Genomic DNA, 19069 nt, shown 5'->3' with positions numbered 1-19069 from the left:
CCCGGTAGCTTTAGAAAATGTGAAGAATTCAGATATATAAGGAAGTTGAACAAAAGGCCTCCTGTGGTTTCTCCCTTGAAAGACAGCCTTGTTGACATTCTATTACATTTCTATTGAGTTTTTTCCCTATGTTCTTTTCCTGTGTTTGTCTTGTACATAATAGAAGTCTTTTACATAGCAGGAGTTGTGCTATGGTGAATATTTTTGTGTTGAAATTTTTGTATAATCTCCTTTTTTTTTTTTTAAAAAAAAAAAAAGACTAATTTATTTATTTGAAAAACAGAGTTACTGAGAGGTGGGGGGTGGGGGAGAGAATGAGAGAGAGAAATCTTTCATCCACTGGTTCACTCCCCAGATGGCTGCAATGGCCGAAGCTGCACCGATCCAAAGCCAGGAGCCAGGAGCTTCTTCCGGGTCTCCCACGCAGGTGCAGGGGTCCAAGGACTTGGGCCATCTTCTACTGCTTTCCCAGGCTACAGCAGAGAGCTGGATCAGAAGTGGAGCAGCCGGGACTCAAACCAGTGCCCATATGGGATGCCGGCACTGCAGGCGGCTGCTTTACCCGCTATGCCACAGCACTGGCCCCATATAATCTCCTTATAATAGAATCTTGGGACAAAGGAAATGAGCATTTTTGTATAAGAATGTTGGTTCACATCACCAATTTATTTTCCAGGAAGGTTTTATCCTTCCCAGCTCTGTGACATCGCCATTTACTGTTGCCAGCGGAGGATTGAAATTTAAGTTACTTTTATTAATTTTATAGGCAAAAGTTTTATACTTTATAATGGTTTAATTAATTTATGTATTAGAGAAACTGAGTGTTCCTGTCCTCTGGTTCACTCCCCAAATTCCTGCAATGGCCAGGGCTGGGTCAAGGCCAAAGCCAGGACCCAGAAACCTAATCCAGGTCTCCCACGTGGGTGTCGGGAACTCGGGTCCTTGGGCCATCACTGCTGCCTCCCAGGTCAGCACTGGCAGGAAGCCGGGGTCCGGAGCTGAAGCCAGGAGTTGAAGCCAGGCCCTCCAGGACGGGACGCGGGCATCTGAACCTGAGTTCTATAAGAACTTTCTGGGACGGCAGACGCCGCTGTGACACCTTCATGTCCAGGACTGGCCTTTCCCTGTCTTTGGAGAAGCTCCCCAACAGGGTCTGCGCTGCAAGAAGCCTTTGGAGTTGGGCTCCCACTGTCGCTGTTGGGCTGTGGCTTTGCAGGCCCACCTTCTCGGAGACCTCCAAGAATGAGGTGTGAGGATGGAGAAAACCATTCCGCCCGTGATGGTGGAGTCAGAGCTGGGAGGAGGTCCTTGAAGTCACCTGGTCTCACTTGGGCCTCTCCTGTCCTGCAAGGCAGCTTCGGGGGCCGCTGGAGAAAGAGCAGGCACGCAGGCCCCCGTGTGTCCAGAATCGCACCCGGAGTCGGCGCTGGGCCTGCTTCCCACGTTGGAGTGCCGGGGCACAGCACCCGCGTCACAGTCACAGCTTCCTGCGCGTGCAGAGCCTGCCTGGGGGGGGGGGGGCCGTGGCGGCTCGAGTGATGCAGGTGATCCGGCCTCCTGCCGCCTCCCGGGGGACCTGCATGGAGTCCCAGCTCCCTGCTTCAGCTGCAGCCCCACCCGGCTGTCTAGGCATCTGGGGAGTGAACGGGGGATGGCAGTGTTTTCTCTTCTGTCGCAAATAATTAAAAAAAAAATCCATCTCAGCCTTCCTTCCCAGAGGGAGTAGTCGTCAAGGGGTCCATTTTTGTGGTTCCCCCACTCTGAGGCGCGCATTCATGCATTCACTCATTCATTGCTTTGAAAGGCAGAGGTAGAGAGGCCTCCGTCTTCTGGTCCCTTCCCCAAGTGGCTGGGCCAGGCCGAGGCCTGGAGCTGCACCCCGGTCTCTCACGTGGATACGGGGCCCCGTGTGCCCGGGCCTTCCTCCACTGCTTTCCTAGGCACATTGACAGGGCGCTGTGTTGGAAGTGGAGCAGCCGGGGCTGGAACTGGCACTCTGATGGGGGATGCCGGCCTCCTGGCGGGGTGAGTTCTCGCTCTGATTCCTGGGCCAGCTTGGCTGTTGTGCTGAGTTCTCTGGTCACCTGTGGGTTTTTTCTCATGTGCGACAGTGGCTGTCAGCCAGAACGGCGGCGGCGCTGCTGTGCCTCGACCGTGGTGCCGACCATAGTTGGCAGGCACCTGCAGCCATAGGTGGCTTTTCCCTAGAAAAATTAGCATAACCATTGCAGGAGGGGCCGAGGAGGAAGCCTCTCACAGTTCTAGTAGTAGTGCATTTGAGCGTTCTTCCCGGCCCTCTGAAGGTGTTCATTGTGGGGCAGCAGCTGATGCCAGCTGGGGCCCCTGCATCCCGTATCGCAGTACCTGGTTCTGCGTCCCAGCTCCACTTTTGAGCCGGCTTCCTGCTAGTGCAGATCCTGGGGGGCAGCAGATGGTGGCTTAGATGGTTGGGTCCCTGCCACCCACAGAGGGGATCTGGGCTGAGTGCCAGGCTCCTGGCTTTGCTCTGGCCCAGACCCAGCTGTTGTGGGCACTGAGGAGTGAGTCAGTGGCTGGGAGAGCTCTGTCTCTTTCTCTGCCTTTTGAATAAGTCATACATAAATAACAAAATTTTTTTCAAAGGTTTATTTTATTTATTTGAAAGAGTTAAAGAGAGCAGTAGAGACAGAGAGCGATCTTCCATCCGCTGGTTCACTCCCCAGATGGCCCTAACAGCCGGAGCTGCGCCGATCTGAAGCCAGGAGCCAGGAGCCAGGAGCTTCTTCCAGGTCTCCCACGTGGGTGCAGGGGCCAAATACTTGGGCCATCTTCTACTGCTTTCCCAGGGCACAGCAGAGCTGGGTTGGAAGAGGAGCAGCCGGAACTAGAACTGGTGCCCACGTGGGATGCCGGCACTTCAGGCCAGGGCTTTTAACCTGCTGTGCCAGAGTGCTGGCCCCAATAACAAAATTTTAAAATTGTTTGAAGTAGAAACATCATGGACTTCATGGTTTGACAGATTGGATTGTTGGTCTTAGGTAAATACTTATTTTTTTTAAATTTAATTTATTATTATTATTATTTTTTTTTTTAAGTTATAGAGGAGAGACAGATCTTCCATCTACTGGTTCACTCCCAAAACGGCTGCAACAGGCAGGTCTGGGTCAGGCCAAAGCCAGGAGCTTCATCTGGGTCTCTCACAGGGGTGGCGGGAGCCCAAGTGTTGGGCCATTTTCCTCTGCTTTCCCAGACACATCAGCAGATACCTGGATTGGAAGTAGAGCAGCTGGGACACAAACCGGCACCCATCTCAGATGCTGATGTCCCAGACAGCAGCTTGAGCTGCCGGCCCCTGTGAATACTTAGTGTCTTTGGGCCTCGGCTCCCTTGTCTGTAAAACGGATAGTCCTGCTTTTGAGGGTGGGAGATCTGAATGGCAAAACACCAGGCAGGGTGTGGGTCACGCAGTAGGTGCTGGGTCAATGGCACTCCCACCCCCGAGTGCTCAGTGTGCCTTCGGTTTTAGATCTTGTGTTTAGCCTGCTGGGGGCCTTATCTTAGGAACGCAGTTGTTTTTTGTTTTTTTGTGTTTTTTTTTTTTTTTTTTGAAAGGTTTTTGTTTATTTGAAAGAGTAATGGGAGGGAAGAGAGAGAGAGATCTCCCATCTGCCAGTTCACATCTCAGATGGCTGCAGGAGCCAGGAACTCCCGCCTGGGACTCCCATGTGGGCCCAAGCAGCTGGGCCACCTTCCACTGCTTTCCCAGGCACTTCAGCAGGGAGTTGGTTTGGAAGTGAGCATCGGGACTTGAACCAGCACCCTGGAATGGCGGCGTCTCAGGCAGTGGCGCAACCCAGGGCATCACAACACTGGTTTGGTTTGAACATTTTTTTTTTTTAAGACTGACTCCTATTCCATCATTAGGATGTGCCATAATTTATTTAAGAATTTCCTCATTGTAAGGTGTTCAGGTTGTCTCCAGATTGAAGCCTTTCCACCGCCAATTATCATAATACTTCTCATAATTGAGGGCTCCCCAAATAGCCCCTGTCATTGGGAGCTGAAACAAATTAGGTTTTTGATCTGCAGCCGAGCGAGGGCCGTGGCTGGTGCACCAGGCCTAATTGCTGGGTTCCCGTGGGACACCGTGGGCGTTTCTGGGCCCCGTGCCCCTGCAACAGAAGCTTCCCCTTCCTTTGTCTTTTGGGGTTTCAGACCCCCTGGGATATTGGGCAGTTGAAAACCTCGGCTCTGTCTTGGAGCCAGCCTTTGGCAGTTCCTGCTCCAGCAGGGGAACAGACTGAAACCCACAAGGGCAGTGCTGCTGGGTGAGTGGAGACACAGGCGGCTGCGAGGACGGGGACTTGTACGGGGGGAGCATGGGACTGGGAGGTGCGAGAGGGCTCAGAGTGTTCTAGAACTTGCTGGATTCCCATGGGGTGGCCTGAGGTCCTGAGTTTAGAGGGCTTGGTGTGAGTGGGGACGGGACCTGTTGTGGAGAGGCCTGAACGTGGCAGGTTCCCCCATCTAAGGGGGCTGCACACCTTCTCGTAAAGCTTGAGCTGGCGTTGTGGGTGTGCGGAGTTGTGTGTGTTGACTCACCTGGGGATGTGTGGACATGCCGGGGCACAGCCCGTGGGCGATGATACGGAGGCCCCGGCCTCCTCGGGAGCAGGCGGCTCTGCCACCCTCCTGATTTGTGCCTTGATGCGGTGGCAGACTGATTGCAGGCCGTGAGCTCAGCCAGCCTGCCCGAGGGCGCCCGGGGCCAGTCCTCCCCGGCAGGATCTGGGCTCTCAGCAGAGGCCTTGGCGGCTCAGTACAGGCCTGGCAGCACAGCTGTGTTCCTGGGCCTGACGCGGCCTGTGTTCTCGGATGTGTGCCGCGGCTTCAGTGCTGCCCTCGCAGTCAGCCTACCCCAGACGTGGGTGGGAGGGCACTGGGGGAAAGGGGTGGAAGCGAGCGGGAGCAGCTGCTGGGTGCCGGTGCTTTGTATGCATACCTCTCTCTCAGTCCCGTGAAGAGCACTTGGGTAAATGCTGGTGTCTCCGCTTTCCAAGGAGGAGGAAGCCAGCTTAGAGAGCTTGAAGGTGTACAGGGAGTGTGCGGCGTCTCAGTGCCAGGGCCCGTGCAGGGGAGGTGGCCTTGCTGCAGTGCAGCCGAAGGGGACAGCAGCAGAGGCACAGCAGAGGGATGTGGGTGGGTGGCCGGGAAAGCTTTCTGAGTGACACAGGTTGGGCCCAAGGAGTGCACAGGGTTTGCAGGGGAGGCGGGTGGAGCGCCTCGAGGAAAAGGTCTCGGGGCCAGGGGGCCCTGCAGATGGCAGACAGCCAGTCGGTAAGGCCTGGGTGGGGAGGCCGAGGCGGGGTGGGAGTTTTCCTGTCTGCCTGGGGCTTCCTTCTGCTCGGGGATGCTTCCAGGGTGGCCAGCGACACAGGAGCCAGAATCTGTCTTCGTCCCCACCTACGAGAAACATGCTTCAAGTGCCAGCTTTGCCACAGCCCCCTGGTCCTGTGTGAGACCCAGTGTTTATCTGCAGCATAGTGAGTGTTAATCCACATTGCTCAGATAAACCTGGGTTGGAAACCGTCAGCTTGGTACACAGGGATGAGGGGCGATCGTGGCTGTACCGCACAAGGATTTGGGTTGACTCAGAAATAGGTATGGCTCAAGAGGATAGACTGAGTGATCGGGTCAGAGGGAGGGCAGTGGTAGCGAGAGGAGCTGGCCTCAGTCTTAGCGGGGCACGCACTCTGCCGCGTCTGAGCACGTGCGGAGCTGGGAGGAGGGACTGACTGGATTCTTCCTGACTGCCAGGGCAGAGCTGCAGGAGCAGGTGCTCCGTTCCTGGTGCCCTCGAGGAGCAGGTGCTCCGTTCCTGGTGCCCTCGAGGTACTGGGAGAGCCGCTGCGGAATGGGCTGACTGCCCCCAGCCCGACTCGGGCAGAGCTCGTGGTGGGCATTGGTAACCGCTCTTCTCTCTGGTTTCCAGGTCTGCTCCAGGCGCTGGGCCATGAACCCGAGATTCCATCCCAGAGCGCTCTGAAGCCGTTTGGGCAAGCAGAGGAGTCCGAGGGAAGATGGCCATGGCCCCAGGCCCTTCCCTGGCCCAAGTGTACGCCAGCCCCGTGGCAGTGGCTGTGTGGGAATGGCAGGACGGGCTGGGCTCCTGGCACCCCTACAGCGCCGCCGTCTGCAGCTACATCGAGCAGCAGTTTGTCCAGCAGAAGGGCCAACGCTTTGGGCTGGGAAGCCTGGCCCACAGCATCCCCCTGGGCCAGGCCGACCCCTCGCTGGCCCCTTACATCATCGACCTCCCCAACTGGACCCAGTTCCGCCAGGACACTGGTAAGACACCTCTGCCCCGCTGCACATCTGAGCACGTGCTCTGGCCCAGGTGCCCCGCGTGCGAGGTGTTGTGTGTTACCCAGGCACTGCGTTGTCCTTGCCATGAGATGGACGTGGCAGGGAGCTGGGTGCTCTGAGTGGGAGCGGCTGCCCAGCCCGCTGAGATGGGCCTCAGGCAGTAGGGGAGCTCCCAGCCCTCCTCCCGTTGTCTCCCAAACCAGGAGCGCCTGCCTCGCCCTGCAGTCACTGGGGGCTCTTTTAAAGGCAAGCGGCAGAGGGGAAAGGTAGATCTTCATCCACCTATTCACTTCCTAGCAACAACTGGGCCTGGGCCGTGCAGAAACCAGGAGCGGGCAGCCTTCCTGCCGCGTGGGCAGCAGGGGCCTGGGCACTTGGGCTACCACTTGTGGCCTCTCGTCACGCGCATTACTAGGAAGCTGGCTACGTAGAGTGCACGACACTGGAAGCAGGCACTTCAGTGTGGGATGTGGGTCCCATGTGGCATCTTTTTTTTTTTTTTTTTTTTTTGATTTATTTATCTGAAAGTCAGAGTTACACACAGAGAGAGGTCTTCCATCTGCTGGTTCACGCCCCAGCTGGCCATAATGGCTGGAGCTGTGCTGATCCGAAGCCAGGAGCTTCTTCCGGGTCTCCCATGTGGGTGCAGGGGCCCAAGCACTTGGGCCATCTTCCACTGCTTTCCCAGGCCATAGCAGAGAGCTGGATCGTAAGTGGAGCAGTTGGGATTCGAACCAGCACCTATCTGGGATGCCAACACTGCAGGCGGCAGCTTTACCTGCTATGCCACAGCGCCAGCACCCCCCATGGCATCTTAACCTGCTGCACCATGACATCCACTCCTTTCTGATTTTTAATCTTTTTTTAAAAAGATTTTCTTATTTGAAAGGCAGGGTAACAGAGAAAGAGACATCAAGAAACAGGTCTTCCATCCTCTGAGTTACTTCCCAGCTGGCAGCAACAGCCAGGACTGGGCCAGGCTGGAGCCGGGAGCCAGGAGCTCCATCCAGCTCTGCATGTGGGTGGCAGTGACCTAAGTGCTTGGGCCATCTTCTGCTACCTCCCGAGCACATCAGTAGGAAGCCGGGTTGGAAGTAGGGTAGCCTGGACTTGAACCAGCCACAGAGCTGCCCCTCTCCTCCAATCCACTGGTTCTCAGTTGGAGTGATTTTGACCCGCGGATGTCTGGAGACATTTCTGGTTGTGAAATTTCTGGTTCTGATACGGGATGTAGACACCCCAACGGCGTTCTTTAATAATAGCCACACCAGATTCCTGCCCTGGGTTTGGTCTTGGTTAACCAAGTGAATACGTTAGAGAAGATGTTTTCCGGGAGCTGCAGAGACGTCAGAGGGAGTGGTTCATCGGTGTAGGTGGTAGTGAGGAGCTAAACAGAATGTTTTAGAGACACAGACGATGTTCAGGGCACAATAGGGGGATACTTTAGAAAAAAAGTCATGGAGAATGTGTATTACAGAAAAGCTGTGAGTGAATTTCAGAAATCTGCAAATCAAAATAAAGTTCTCTCTGTCTTGCCTGTTTACTTATTTTCATCTGCCTGAGAGGGAGAGCAGCAGAGAGATCTCCATCTGCCAGTTCATTCCTACAGCAGCCAGGGCTGGTCTAGGCTGAAGTCAGGGTCCCAGACTCACTCCATCCGGTCTCCCGTGGGGCTGGCAGGGGCCCAAGCACTTGAGCTGTCATCGGCTGCCTCCCAGGATGCATTGGGAGGAGGCTGGATCAGAGACAGCTGGGACTGAAACGAGGCCCTCCAGGATGGGGTGCAGCCACGTTTGTGCCAGAAGGCCTCCCCCATAAGCCTACCCTTGCAGCCCCTGCTCCCTGGGACTTTTGGAAGTGCCCGTGTGTGTGTAGCAGGGTGCGTCTCCTGTCTGCTACTGAACACCTGCACGAGAGACTAGAAGGGAAGTTGTCGCTCCCCATCTTTGTGGAGGAACGACACAGGACCCTGCGCTGTTCTTTTGTCTGCTCGGCCCTCCCCGGGTTTGCTGCTGGTTCTTCCCGGGTTGGCTACCGTCCCTTCCACCTCCGTGGAAGGGCGGTTCCCCCTGCCACTTTCCCCACTTCCACAGGGGAGCGGCACACCTCCGGCCGGCTCTCTCGGGGGCTGCTCAGATGTTCCTCAGGTGTTCCCCTTAGATGTTCCTGGTGCATGTTGTCTCTCTCCTCCTTTATAGTCCTCTTCCACCAATCCCAACTCTGCTACCCACACGCCGAGTACGCTGCTCTCCTCCAATCAGGAGCAGGTCCTGCTGTTTATTGGTTGAACTGGAGGCAGCTGTGTAGAAGCTGTTTTCTCCTCTCCCAGCGCCATATTGTGGGAGAGCAGATGCATAGAATAAGTCTTAATTCCAGTAACTCAGTCCAGTCCGGGTTGCTCCCCACAGGAAGTGAGGCATCGCAGCGTGTCGCCTGCCGCCTCCTTGGCTTCCGTGTTGGGTGATTTGATTTTTATTTATTTATTTTTTTGACAGGCAGAGTGGACAGTGAGAGAGAGAGAGGTCTTCCTTTGCCTTTGGTTCACTCTCCAATGGCCGCCGTGGCCGGCGCACCGCGCTGATCCGATGGCAGGAGCCAGGTGCTTCTCCTGGTCTCCCATGGGGTGCAGGGCCCAAGCATTTGGGCCATCCTCCACTGCCCTCCTGGGCCACAGCAGAGAGCTGGCCTGGGAGAGGGGCAACCGGGACAGAATCCGGCGCCCCGACCGTGACTAGAACCCGGTGTGCTGGCGCTGCAGGCGGAGGATTAGCCTAGTGAGCCGCAGCGCCGGCCTGATTGTCTTTTTGAAATTTTTAACGTGGGAATCTGTGGGTTTGTGATTGGAAATACTGTTTTGAAAGCTTGTTCAAGCCTGAGCCATGGTTGACCTGTGCTTCCAGCATCTCTCCCCGCCCAAGGAGTGTGGGTCCCCCTCTGCCACCTGATCCGCTGGGGCCCCAATTTCTCTGCCTGGTGTGCCTGTGCCGGGTGTGGGGGGAGAATGGGGGTGGTGGCCAGCCGATGAGCCGTTCACGTGTCGCATTTCCTCTTCTAACAGGCACCATGCGGTCTGTGCGGAGGCACCTGTTCCCCCAGCACTCGGCCCCTGGCCGAGGCATCGTCTGGGAGTGGCTGGGTGACGACGGCTCCTGGATTGCCTATGAGGCCAGCGTCTGTGACTACCTGGAGCAGCAGGTGGCCAGGGGCACCCAGCTTGTGGACTTGGCTCCCCTGGGGTACAACTACACCATCAACTATGCCACCCACACGCAAACCAACAAGACCTCTAGCTTCTGCCGGCGCGTGCGGCGCCAGGTGGCGCTGCCCTACCCGGTGACCAGCGTCATTTCCGTGCCGAGCCACACGGGAGCTGCCTGCTCTTGCCACCAGTGCCTCCACGGCAGCGGGACTGGCCCTGTGTCGGGCCGCTACCGCCACTCCGTGACCAACCTCCCCGCCTACCCTGTGCCCCAGACCCCCCACAGGACCGCTTTTGTCTTTGGGGCCCACCAGGCCTTTGCCCCCTACAACAAACCCTCCCTCTCCGGAGCCAGGTCTGCGCCCAGGCTGAACACCACCAACCCCTGGGCTGGAGCAGCTCTCGCCGTGGGGAGCCAGTCCCTCTTCTTCCGCTCCAGCCTCTCCCACCTGGGACCGCAGCTGCTGCCCCCGGGAGCCTCCACGGCCGGAGGAGCCAGGTATCTTGTGTGCCGCCAGTGGTCTTGTGCGCCTTGTCTGGGCTCTCTTGGGACTTAGCTGGGGAGGCTCGCCTGGATTCCGGCAGCCTCAGCACCTGCCCTCCTCACTCTCGCTGTCGTGTTGGCTCGTTGGCCCGCGCCGCGTGTGTGCTAGGGTACCCGCTGAGCACCTGGCCTGTGGTTCTTGATTCCTGGTGGTCGCCATGCTGGATAAACCCGTCCATCCTTGTATTCGCTCATGAGAGCCGAGTTGAAGACCTGTAGTGCAGTACCGGGCCACGTGTCGGGTAACTCGGCGTTCTCCGAGTCTGCCCTGTGCCAGGCACTAGAGGTGCGGGGGGCTGGGAGCCCTGGGTGAGGAGCGCACAGAAGCGAGCGTGTGGGAGTGGGCGCAGGTGGTGGCCGGGGTGCAGCTGCGGCTGCTGGGCTGCTCCAGCCCGGCCCGGGGTGCTTGTAGCACTGTCAGCTCCTGAAGACGGAGCGTGCCACCCTGGGCCGGGTCCGGTCCAGAGGGCAGGCGAGTGCTGCGGGGCTGGCTGGCGCTGCGTCGCGCTTCACTGTGGAGAGCACTGAGGATGCAGAGCGGGGGCCCGGGTGGGGCCCGTTTCCTCCAGGGGTGATGTGGCGGGGGCCAGTGGAGTGTGCAGGCCTGCGGCCGCGCCGCTCCCCAGGGAGAAAAGTCTCCTGGCTGGCTGACAGCCGGTAAGTGGCGTGCTGCCACACCCCGCCCACCCAACTTCCCACGGTGACAGACACTTTTTTTTTTAATGATTTGTTTGAAGGGTAGAGTTATGGGGAGGCGGGGAGAGATCTTGTCTCTGCTGGTTCACTCCCCAAATGGCTGCAAGGGCTGGGGCTGGGCCGGGCCAAAGCCCGAGCCTGAAACTTCCACCCGGGTCTTGCACCTGGGCGGCAGGGCCCAAGCACTTGGGACATCTGCTGCTGCTCTCCCAGGCGCGTTAGCAGGGAGCTGGATCGGGACAGGAGCAGCCAGGACTCAAACAGGTGCCCATGTGAGATCCTGGTGTTGTAGGCAGGCCTAACCTGCTGCACCACAGTGCCAGACACCTCGGCAGCTGCTTGGGTGTTCAGTGTTTTTTTCGGAGGACCCACAGAATGGGCTCTGTGTGTTACGTGGCGGGCAGAGTGATCGCCTTCATGGCCCTAAGGTAGGCTGTGTCAGCTTGTGGCACGTGGAGGCTGCTGGACTTGGCTACACAGCCGGCAGTGGCAGAACGGGCATGAGACAGGCTCCAGGTCGGGCCGCCGGGGAGTCCTGGCAGCCGAGAGCTGACTGTGGAGTGAAGTGAGCAGGAGTGTGGGAGACAGGAGGGCGCTGGACCTTGGAGGAGCCCGAGCATCCCCCTGCTGGAGTCGGGACCCCGGGTGGGTTCAGGGAGGGCAGCAGGCTGGGCTCCAGAGACCCCCCCGCCATGGAGTGGGTGTCTCCTCAGCAGTGCTGGGGCCCCGCGTTCCGTGTCTCCCTGCTTGGTCCGTCCCACTTGATCTTGAGGTCTATTTCTAGATAGCGTTAGGGCTGGGGTTCTGGGACTGAGTCAGGCGAGTTAATGGGGCTTGGCTGCTTTCTCCCACCGGCCTCCCCTCTTCTCGCGTCTCCACCCTGCTGTTTTCTCTGGGTTCTCCTCTCCCCAGCCCGAGGGCCCTGCTGGTGCAGGCCAGGCAAGTTCCAGGAATGAGGCGGCTGGCCCCTGCCCCTTGGAGCTGGGCGGGTCACACTTGTTGCTGCTTGCCCTGTGCCGCGAGCCAGGAGGGAAGCAGGCCAGCCAGCCGGCAGTGTTGGTTGAAACAGCCTCAAAGGGGCCTGCCTCCCCTCCGGCCTTCCTGGCGCTGGGAGGGTGGTAATTCACCCTCGTTGACCTCTCGGGGCTGTGGCCCTGCCTGGTCCCCCCTCTTCGGATGGGTCATGGGGTCAGAGAAGCTTTGTCAGCAGCCGACCTCCTAACCAGCAGGCACTGGGGAACTGGAAACAGTTGGCACACTTGGCGCCTCGTCGGCCCGAGGGGCTGTGGTTAGGTGCCCTGAGCCAAGTGAGTGGCAGCAGCACTGGGTGGAAGTTGCCCGGGTACAGATCAGGGAGGGGCCAGGGCAGGTCTGAAGGCGGCATCTTGGCCGGGGTGGTGTTGTGGGGGGAACCAGCTCCGTTTGCTGGAAGTTCCCTGGAAGTTCCCCTCCAGCAGTGACGTGGAGAGTCTGATCGCGCCCACGTGTTCTGTGGTGCTTTGGGGGCTCTTGCTCAGACTGGCTGCCTCGGAGCCTGGGGCGAGGTGCTAATCCTCCGAGAAGCCCCGTCGTCGGTGACTGAGCTGCTGAGTTTGTCGCTTTAAGCACCTGATGAGGCGAGGCACGAAGCTTTCCCCAGGGGGCCGTGCCCTTGTTTCCTGTAACGGAGGGTGGTTGGTGACTGCAGTGCCGTGAGGGCCCGCGGCCCTGGGCACTCTGCTCCCAGCTCCTGCAGCTGCGTCCTTGCCCCTCAGGGGCCCCCACTTCCTCTCGTGGCGGGCCAGGCCATCTGGGCTGCGGCTGGAGTCACAGGTTCTGGGCGGGACCTTGCTCCCGACCTGCTGTAGGCCTGAGGTCAGCTCTGGTCTCTGGCCACGGCTCTGCATCCTCCTCCTGAGATTTGGGAGCAGGACTGGGCAGAGCCTGACTTTCCCGTTGGTTCTGCCGCTGCTGTGGTTTCAGCATTTCCCGAGGTGCCTTTGGTGCCTTCTGCTCCCCTGGGACCTGGGAAGCCGCAGATGCTGTGTTGGTTTTCACGTTGAGCCTCTCTGTTGCACTGGGGGCCTTTTGCAGTCACCCGCGTTTTTATAAATTATATTTTCAAAAAGATTTATTTGATTGAAGTCAGAGAGAGCTCTTCCATCCACTGGTTCACTCCCCAGATGGCCACGACGGCCAGGGCTGAGCCAGGCCAAAGCCAGGAGCCAGGAGCTTCATCCTGGTCCCCGGTGTGGGCCATCTCCCATTGCTTTTCCCGGGCCATTAGCAGGGGGCTGTGTTGGAGGTGGAGCAGCCGGGACACGAATCAGCACCCATATGGGAGAGGCCTTACCTGCTATGCCACCATTCTAGCCCTCACGTTTTATAAATTAATTAATTTTCCATTTTATTTGAAAGGTAGACACAGGTGCTCCCAACAGTTGGGGCTGGGCCAGGCTGAAGCCAGGAGGTTCTGGGAACTGGGTCTAGGTCTCCCACCAGGGTGACGGGGCCCCGGTGTAGCCATCACTGCCTCCCAGGGTGTTGACTGACTGGAAGCTGGACTTGGGAACGGACCTGGGACTTGAACCCAGACCTTCCGATACAGGATGCAGGCACCCCGAGCCCCCGCCCCCCCCGCCCCCCATGTCCTAGATGGAGCAGCTGCTGCTCACACACATGCCGCAGCAGGGCGCCAGTCTCTCCTGTGCTCCCTTGCGCAGTGCTGGCCGCCAGCCTGCGTTCCCGTATGCAAGGGCTGTGGGGGGCCCTGCTGTGCAGCCCCGAGGCTTTGCCCCAGCCGGGGATGTGACGCCCCTGTCTGCCTAGGAGACTCAGAGGTCGCAGGTCTGTGCTCAGCTCCGTGTGGGAGCTCCTCCGGCTGGTCTCAGGCAGGAATGCCAGGCGCAGCCCAGCAGTTCTGAGGGCACTGTGTGGGACAGTTGGCGCCCCACGCTGGGGAGCCTTCTGCGGGTTGAGCCGGTGGAGTGTCGGGGTGGGGGGGTCGGTGACCTTTGAGGTCCTCCTTGAGCACCTGTCCTGGGAGGCGCTGCGTCCTTGCACTGATCCTAGCCAGGAAACGCAGGGGAGGGACCTGAGGAGAGGCAACACTTGGAGGCTTTGGGGCAGACCTGGGCTCCTGGCCCCAGGCGCAGGTGAGCTGCCCACGGGAAGCGTCCTGCTGTTTGCCGTGGTCTTGCTGATGGAGCCTGGCACTAGCGCTTCCCCCCAGATGAGTTCCATGCTGTGGGGCAGCCAGGGAACCCATCTCTCGAAGGGACCGTGGATCTCCCCTCCCCCGCCCAGTGAGGCCACGCCCACCATGTACCAGCTTCTGCTCTCTGGCCTCCTAGTTAGGGCTCCAGCTGTGTTCCTGGGAGACCTGAATGCCCTCACGTGGGGAACCTCAGAACCACAAAGACCCTCATGAGCCTTTTTAAAGACTGGGAAGAGTTGAAACAGACTCAGGAAGGGGGAGGGGCTCGCTCCCAATGACTCGAACGCTTGTGCACTGGTTCCGGCCCCACACTTGCTTCTCAGGGCACCCTGGGTCCATTCCCGTCCTCGTCGTGGGGTTGCCCTTTTTCTGTCCTCGCCACACGGGCAGTTTGGGAAGAACAGCCATGAAATGGAAATGAAAGAATGCTCTTGGCCCGGCACGTCTGGGAGCACCTGCTGTGCTCTGGACCCTGTGGAGGCCCTGCAGCCTCAGCTCCCGCGGGCATGAGGGTTTGTCCTTGCAGTCCCCCGCGTGGGGCAGCCCTGGAGGCATCGTGTCACCCGCACAGGGCTGGGGTGCTGACCACTGTCGGGGTAGCCTGGTGGACACAAGCCACCTCTCAGAGGCTGGGCCTGGACCTGTCCAGGGGAGCGCCAGTGTAGGGAGTGTGCCAGCCAGGATTTCACACCCTTCCTGTTGCTTCCGAGGGAGCAGGGATGGACGGGTGAGCTGGGGACTGGGGGAGGAGCCGGGGACTGGGGGAAGAGCCGGCACACTCTGGGCCTTCTGGCCTCCTGTTTGCAGTGCAGGGCTCCTTCCTGGATGTGGTGTTTTTTTTTTTTTTTTTTTTTTTTTAAGATTTATTTATTTGAAAGAGTTGGGGCCGGCGCTGTGGTGTAGCGGGTAAAGCCACCGCCTACAGTGTTGGCATCCCAGATGGGATGTTCTGCTTCCAACCCAGCTCTCTGCTATGGCCTGGGAAAGCAGTAGAAGATGGCTCAAGTCCTTGGGCCCCTGCACCTGCATGGGAGACCTGGAGGAAGCTCCTGGCTCCTGGCTTCGGAAGGGTGCAGCTTCGGCCATTGCAGGCATTTGGGGAGTGAACCAGTGGATGGAAGACCTCTCCTCTCTGTGTAACTCTGACTTTCAAGTAAAATAATAAATCTTAAAAAAAAAAAAAAAAAGAAAAGAAAGAGTTACACAGAGAGAAGGAGAGGGAGAGAGAGGTCTTCCTGCTTCTTTTCTCAGTTGGCCACAATGGCTGGAACTGAGCTGACCAGGAGCCAGGAGCTTCTTCAGGTCTCCCACAGGGGCCCAAGGACTTGGACCATCCTCTACTGCTTTCCAGGACACAGCAGAGAGTTGGATCGGAAGTGGAGCAGCCGGGACTAGAACCGGCACCCATACAGGATGCTGGCACTGCAGGTGGTGGCTTTACCTGCTACGCCACAGTGCTGGCCTGGCCACGTTTTTACAGCTGAGTATAGTCACGTGGGAGGTGGGACCTTTACTTAAACCCAGAGCCTTGATGCTGTGCTACGTTGTGATTTACAGGAAAGTTAGACGCACAGTGTCGGCCTTCCTCACCTGGCCGGGTGCTCACGTCTCCAGTGGCTGTGACACAGTCGTCAGCACCAGGAAGTTAGCATTGCCACAGCGCTGCTCACTGTGTGCTTGTGGGTTTTTTTGTTTGTTTGTTTTTTTAAGATTTATTTATCTGAAAGTTACAGGAGGAGAGAGAGAGATCTGCATTTGCAGGCTTGCTCTCCAGAAGGTGGCAACAGCCGGGGCTGAGCCGGGCCAAAGCTGGGAGCTTCATCCGGGTCTCCCACGTAGGTGGCAGGGGCCCAAACGCTTGGGCCATGTTCTGCTGTTTTCCCCAGGCCGTTAGCAGGAAGTGGAGCAGGGGACAGTGCTGTGGGGCATTAGGTTAAAATCACGGCCTGCCATGCCGGCATCCCTGTGAGCGCCATCCAGCTCCCTGCTGTGGCCTGGGAGTGCAGCGGAGGATGGCCCAAGTGCTTGGGCCCTGCACCCCATGGGAGACCAGGAAGAAACTCCTGGCTCCTGGCTTCAGCCAGCAAATGGAAGGCCTTTCTCTAACTCTGCCTTTCAAATAAATAAAATAAAGCTTTTAAAGAACAAAACAAAACAAAGTGGAGCGGCCAGGACTAGAACCGCTGCTTTACCCACCACACCACAGCAGTGGCCTCCGCCAAAGGCTTTCGTTAATTTTCCCCTCCCTGCTTTATTCTCGGATGCTGCCCAGGGCTCCCCCATGCACGCAGCTGTGTTCCTTTCGCTCCCTGGACAACAGCGGCGCCCAGCCTGCCTTCGCCTTCGGGAACCGTGCCGCTTCTGAAGAGGGCCTTGGTCCGGTGTCCCTTAGTTTGGGTGTGCCCGGTGCAGTCCCCCCCCATGGGCCTGGGGTAGGGCAGTTCTGGCTGGAAGCCCGCAGAGGTGGTGCCGTGTCCTCCTCTGAGCCCCGTCACGGGGGCTCCGATACGGGTCGGTCCTGGTACTGGTGATGCCACCTTCTCCGAGTCTCCTCACACCCAGAGCCCTCGGTGTGCTGAAACTTGTGAGCTTCAAGTGCGTTAGGGCTGTCTCTGGGGTTTGACTTGCCCAGGGAAACCAACCCCAGGGCCTCCCTGCCCCGCAGAGGCGGCTGGGCAAAGCAGAAGTGGGTGGGGGCGGGGGCCGTCGCTCGGCCGAGTCCCCGGTCCTAGCTCGCTGCTCCCTTGCCCTGGTCTGCTGAGTCAGTGCCACCCCGTCAGCTTGTTCTCTTTTCTCCCCAAGCGCCTCCCTCCCCAGCGGCCCCTCGAGCAACCCCGGGAGCGCCGCTGCCGCTGTGCCCATGCAGATGCCGAAGCCCAGCCGGGTCCAGCAGGCGCTCGCAGGTAGGTGCTCTGCACAGGGCGCAGTGGGGAGGCCCGGGCTGGGGTGGGTGCCTTGTCATGGCTGGGCCGTCGGGACGGCAGGTGGGCAAGTCCTGGGCTGCCCCTCTCGTCTCTGGGGGAGTTGGGCGGGATGACAGGCGCCCTGCGGTGGGCCCTTCTCACGGTTCTTACTTTTGCATGCAGTTCAGTCACAGGTGAAGTCGCTTCCCTGTCCTGAGTGCCTTGAGCGTTCCCATCAGGGGGCCCTCCGGGGCTGTAGTTACCTCGCGTCCCGTCCCCGGGCCCTACAAGACCTGCAGGATTCGTTTGGTCTGGGCCTGCCCAAGTGACCACAGGCGGGACTCAAAATGGAACAAGTCTACAGCAGGCTGATTTTTAAGTTGCTAATTTTGTATGGCCCAAGAGTGGTGTTTATATAAATATACAAATGGCCCTTGTCGGGAGAGAAGTTCCCCACCCCATAGAGGTTTTGTTATCTGTCCATCTTCTTTTTTCTTTTTTCTTTTTTTTTAAGATTTTAAAAATGTATTTGAATGAGTGGCAGCGGAGAGTCAGAGAGAGAAATCTTCTGTGTGTTGGCGCCCTCCCCAAAGTTCCTGCACAGCCAGGGTCACCTGGGGGCTGGGGGGAGGGGGCTTCAGCTTTAAACGTTCCCAGGGAAGAGTGGAAGTAGGAGAGAGAGGCCTGTGGGGCCCCACCGCCAGGCTGGCGCCGTGATGGGCGTCGCAGGGCCTCGCTTGTGTGTGCTCGTGCCCTCGTCCCGAGGGGACTCCTGGAGACGGGTTTATTCCCATTTTGTGTTTGAGGAGATAATTGAGGCTCAGCCTTGGGTTTCTGGTCTGAGTCCAGGGAGCAGTGTATGGGCAGTGGCTGTGTGATAGACCGTGGAGCTGGCCCTGGACAGCCCGTGCATGGCCGTCATCTTAGGTGGGCAGCCTCGGGGGACGGTGCCCTCTGCCCGCTGTGGGAGGGCGGGCGCCCACAGAGCCCATGGGCAGGACGCTCGAAAGAGAAGGACAAACGGAGCAGCCCGGAGTCCAGAGAAGGCAGCTGTGGGGAGGGCGAGGGCTGGAGTTGCCCAGATGGAGCCCAGGAGGGGAGCCCTGCTCAGGAGGCAGCACCGAACCCGCCTCAGCCGCCAGCGCCCCTGCTGGGGCCGTGCACGGAGCCGGGACGCGCTGGCCTGGCAGTTCCCGCCAGCGCAGGTCACCCTGCGGCCTGGGGTGCCCTAATGAGTCAGCCGCTACCACGCGTGCATGTGTGTGCAGCAGCAGGGGCTACGCTCAGGGCCCGGCTCTTCACCAGCCTCTGCGCAGAGCCTGGCAGGGAGAGGAGTGCGACCCAGGCACTGACACAGATGCCGTAGCCGCCTGAGTGGAGCTCAGTGGGCCTGGGTTTTCCTCCGCTGCCGAGGCTGAGGGCCGGCTCCTGGCCCCATCCAGATGATCTTTAGTGTCCCTGTCACACTGGCTCTTGGAGCAGTCCTGGGCTATCTGGGGATTTTTAATTTTTTTAAAGGACTTATTTATTTGAAAGAGTTAGAGAGAGGCAGCGACAGTCGGATCTTCCATCCACTGGTTTATTCTACAAATGGCTGCAACAGCTAGAGCTGAGCCAATCTGAAGCCAGGTGCCAGGAACCTTCTCCAGGTCTCCCACATGGCCGAGGGGCCCGAACACTTGGGCCATCTTCTGCTGCTTTCCCAGGTGCATTAGCAGGGAGCTGAAACGGAAGTGGAGCAGCCAGGACTCAAACCAGTGCCCATATGGAATGCTGGTGCTGCAGGCTGGGGCTTTAACCTGCTTCACCCTGGCGCCAGCCCTGGGATTGTTAATTTTTATGTATATTCATTTGTACTTGAAAGAGAGACGGACAGATCTGTCTGCTGGTGTACTCAAAGGCGTGCCACAGGCTCATGAAGCCAGGAGCCAGGAGTTCATTCTGGGTCTCCCACCCGGATGGCAGGACCCAAGTCCTCTGAGGGGACACATGTGCGGGAAGCTGGATCAGAAGTGGAAGCTGGACTTCAACACAGGCACCCCAGTGAGGGGTGCAGCCCGGTGTCGCAAGGGGCGTCCTGGCTGCTGTGCCAGATGCAGCCCGTAGTCAGGGCTTTTAAACCTCTGTCTAGCTCTCATCGGGGAGACAGGAACTTGTTCCTGGCTGGGCCAGGACAGCTGCTTGCC

General features: G+C 58.6%; 1 protein-coding gene across 15 annotated transcripts in view; it reads left to right on the top strand.

The window, feature by feature from the left end:
• DTX2 (deltex E3 ubiquitin ligase 2) overlaps positions 1-19069 on the top strand; it is a 34048-nt gene that overhangs the window by 5584 nt on the left and 9395 nt on the right. For 7 of the 15 annotated variants that reach the window (XM_070064481.2, XM_051847659.3, XM_051847661.3 and 4 more), the window contains 3 exons: positions 5972-6327; positions 9404-10043; positions 16783-16883. In XM_070064481.2, coding sequence (XP_069920582.2) covers positions 6060-6327; positions 9404-10043; positions 16783-16883 — 1009 coding nt within the window. In that variant the 5' untranslated portion in view covers positions 5972-6059. The other 8 variants (XM_089321094.1, XM_089321092.1, XM_089321095.1 and 5 more) reach the window with 6 other exon arrangements.

The sequence above is a fragment of the Oryctolagus cuniculus genome, chromosome 19 (genome assembly GCF_051225735.1).
Source record: "Oryctolagus cuniculus isolate XC-2025 breed Fujian yellow rabbit chromosome 19, ASM5122573v1, whole genome shotgun sequence".
Lineage (NCBI taxonomy): Eukaryota > Metazoa > Chordata > Mammalia > Lagomorpha > Leporidae > Oryctolagus > Oryctolagus cuniculus.
This window is presented reverse-complemented; position numbering and strand designations above follow the sequence as displayed.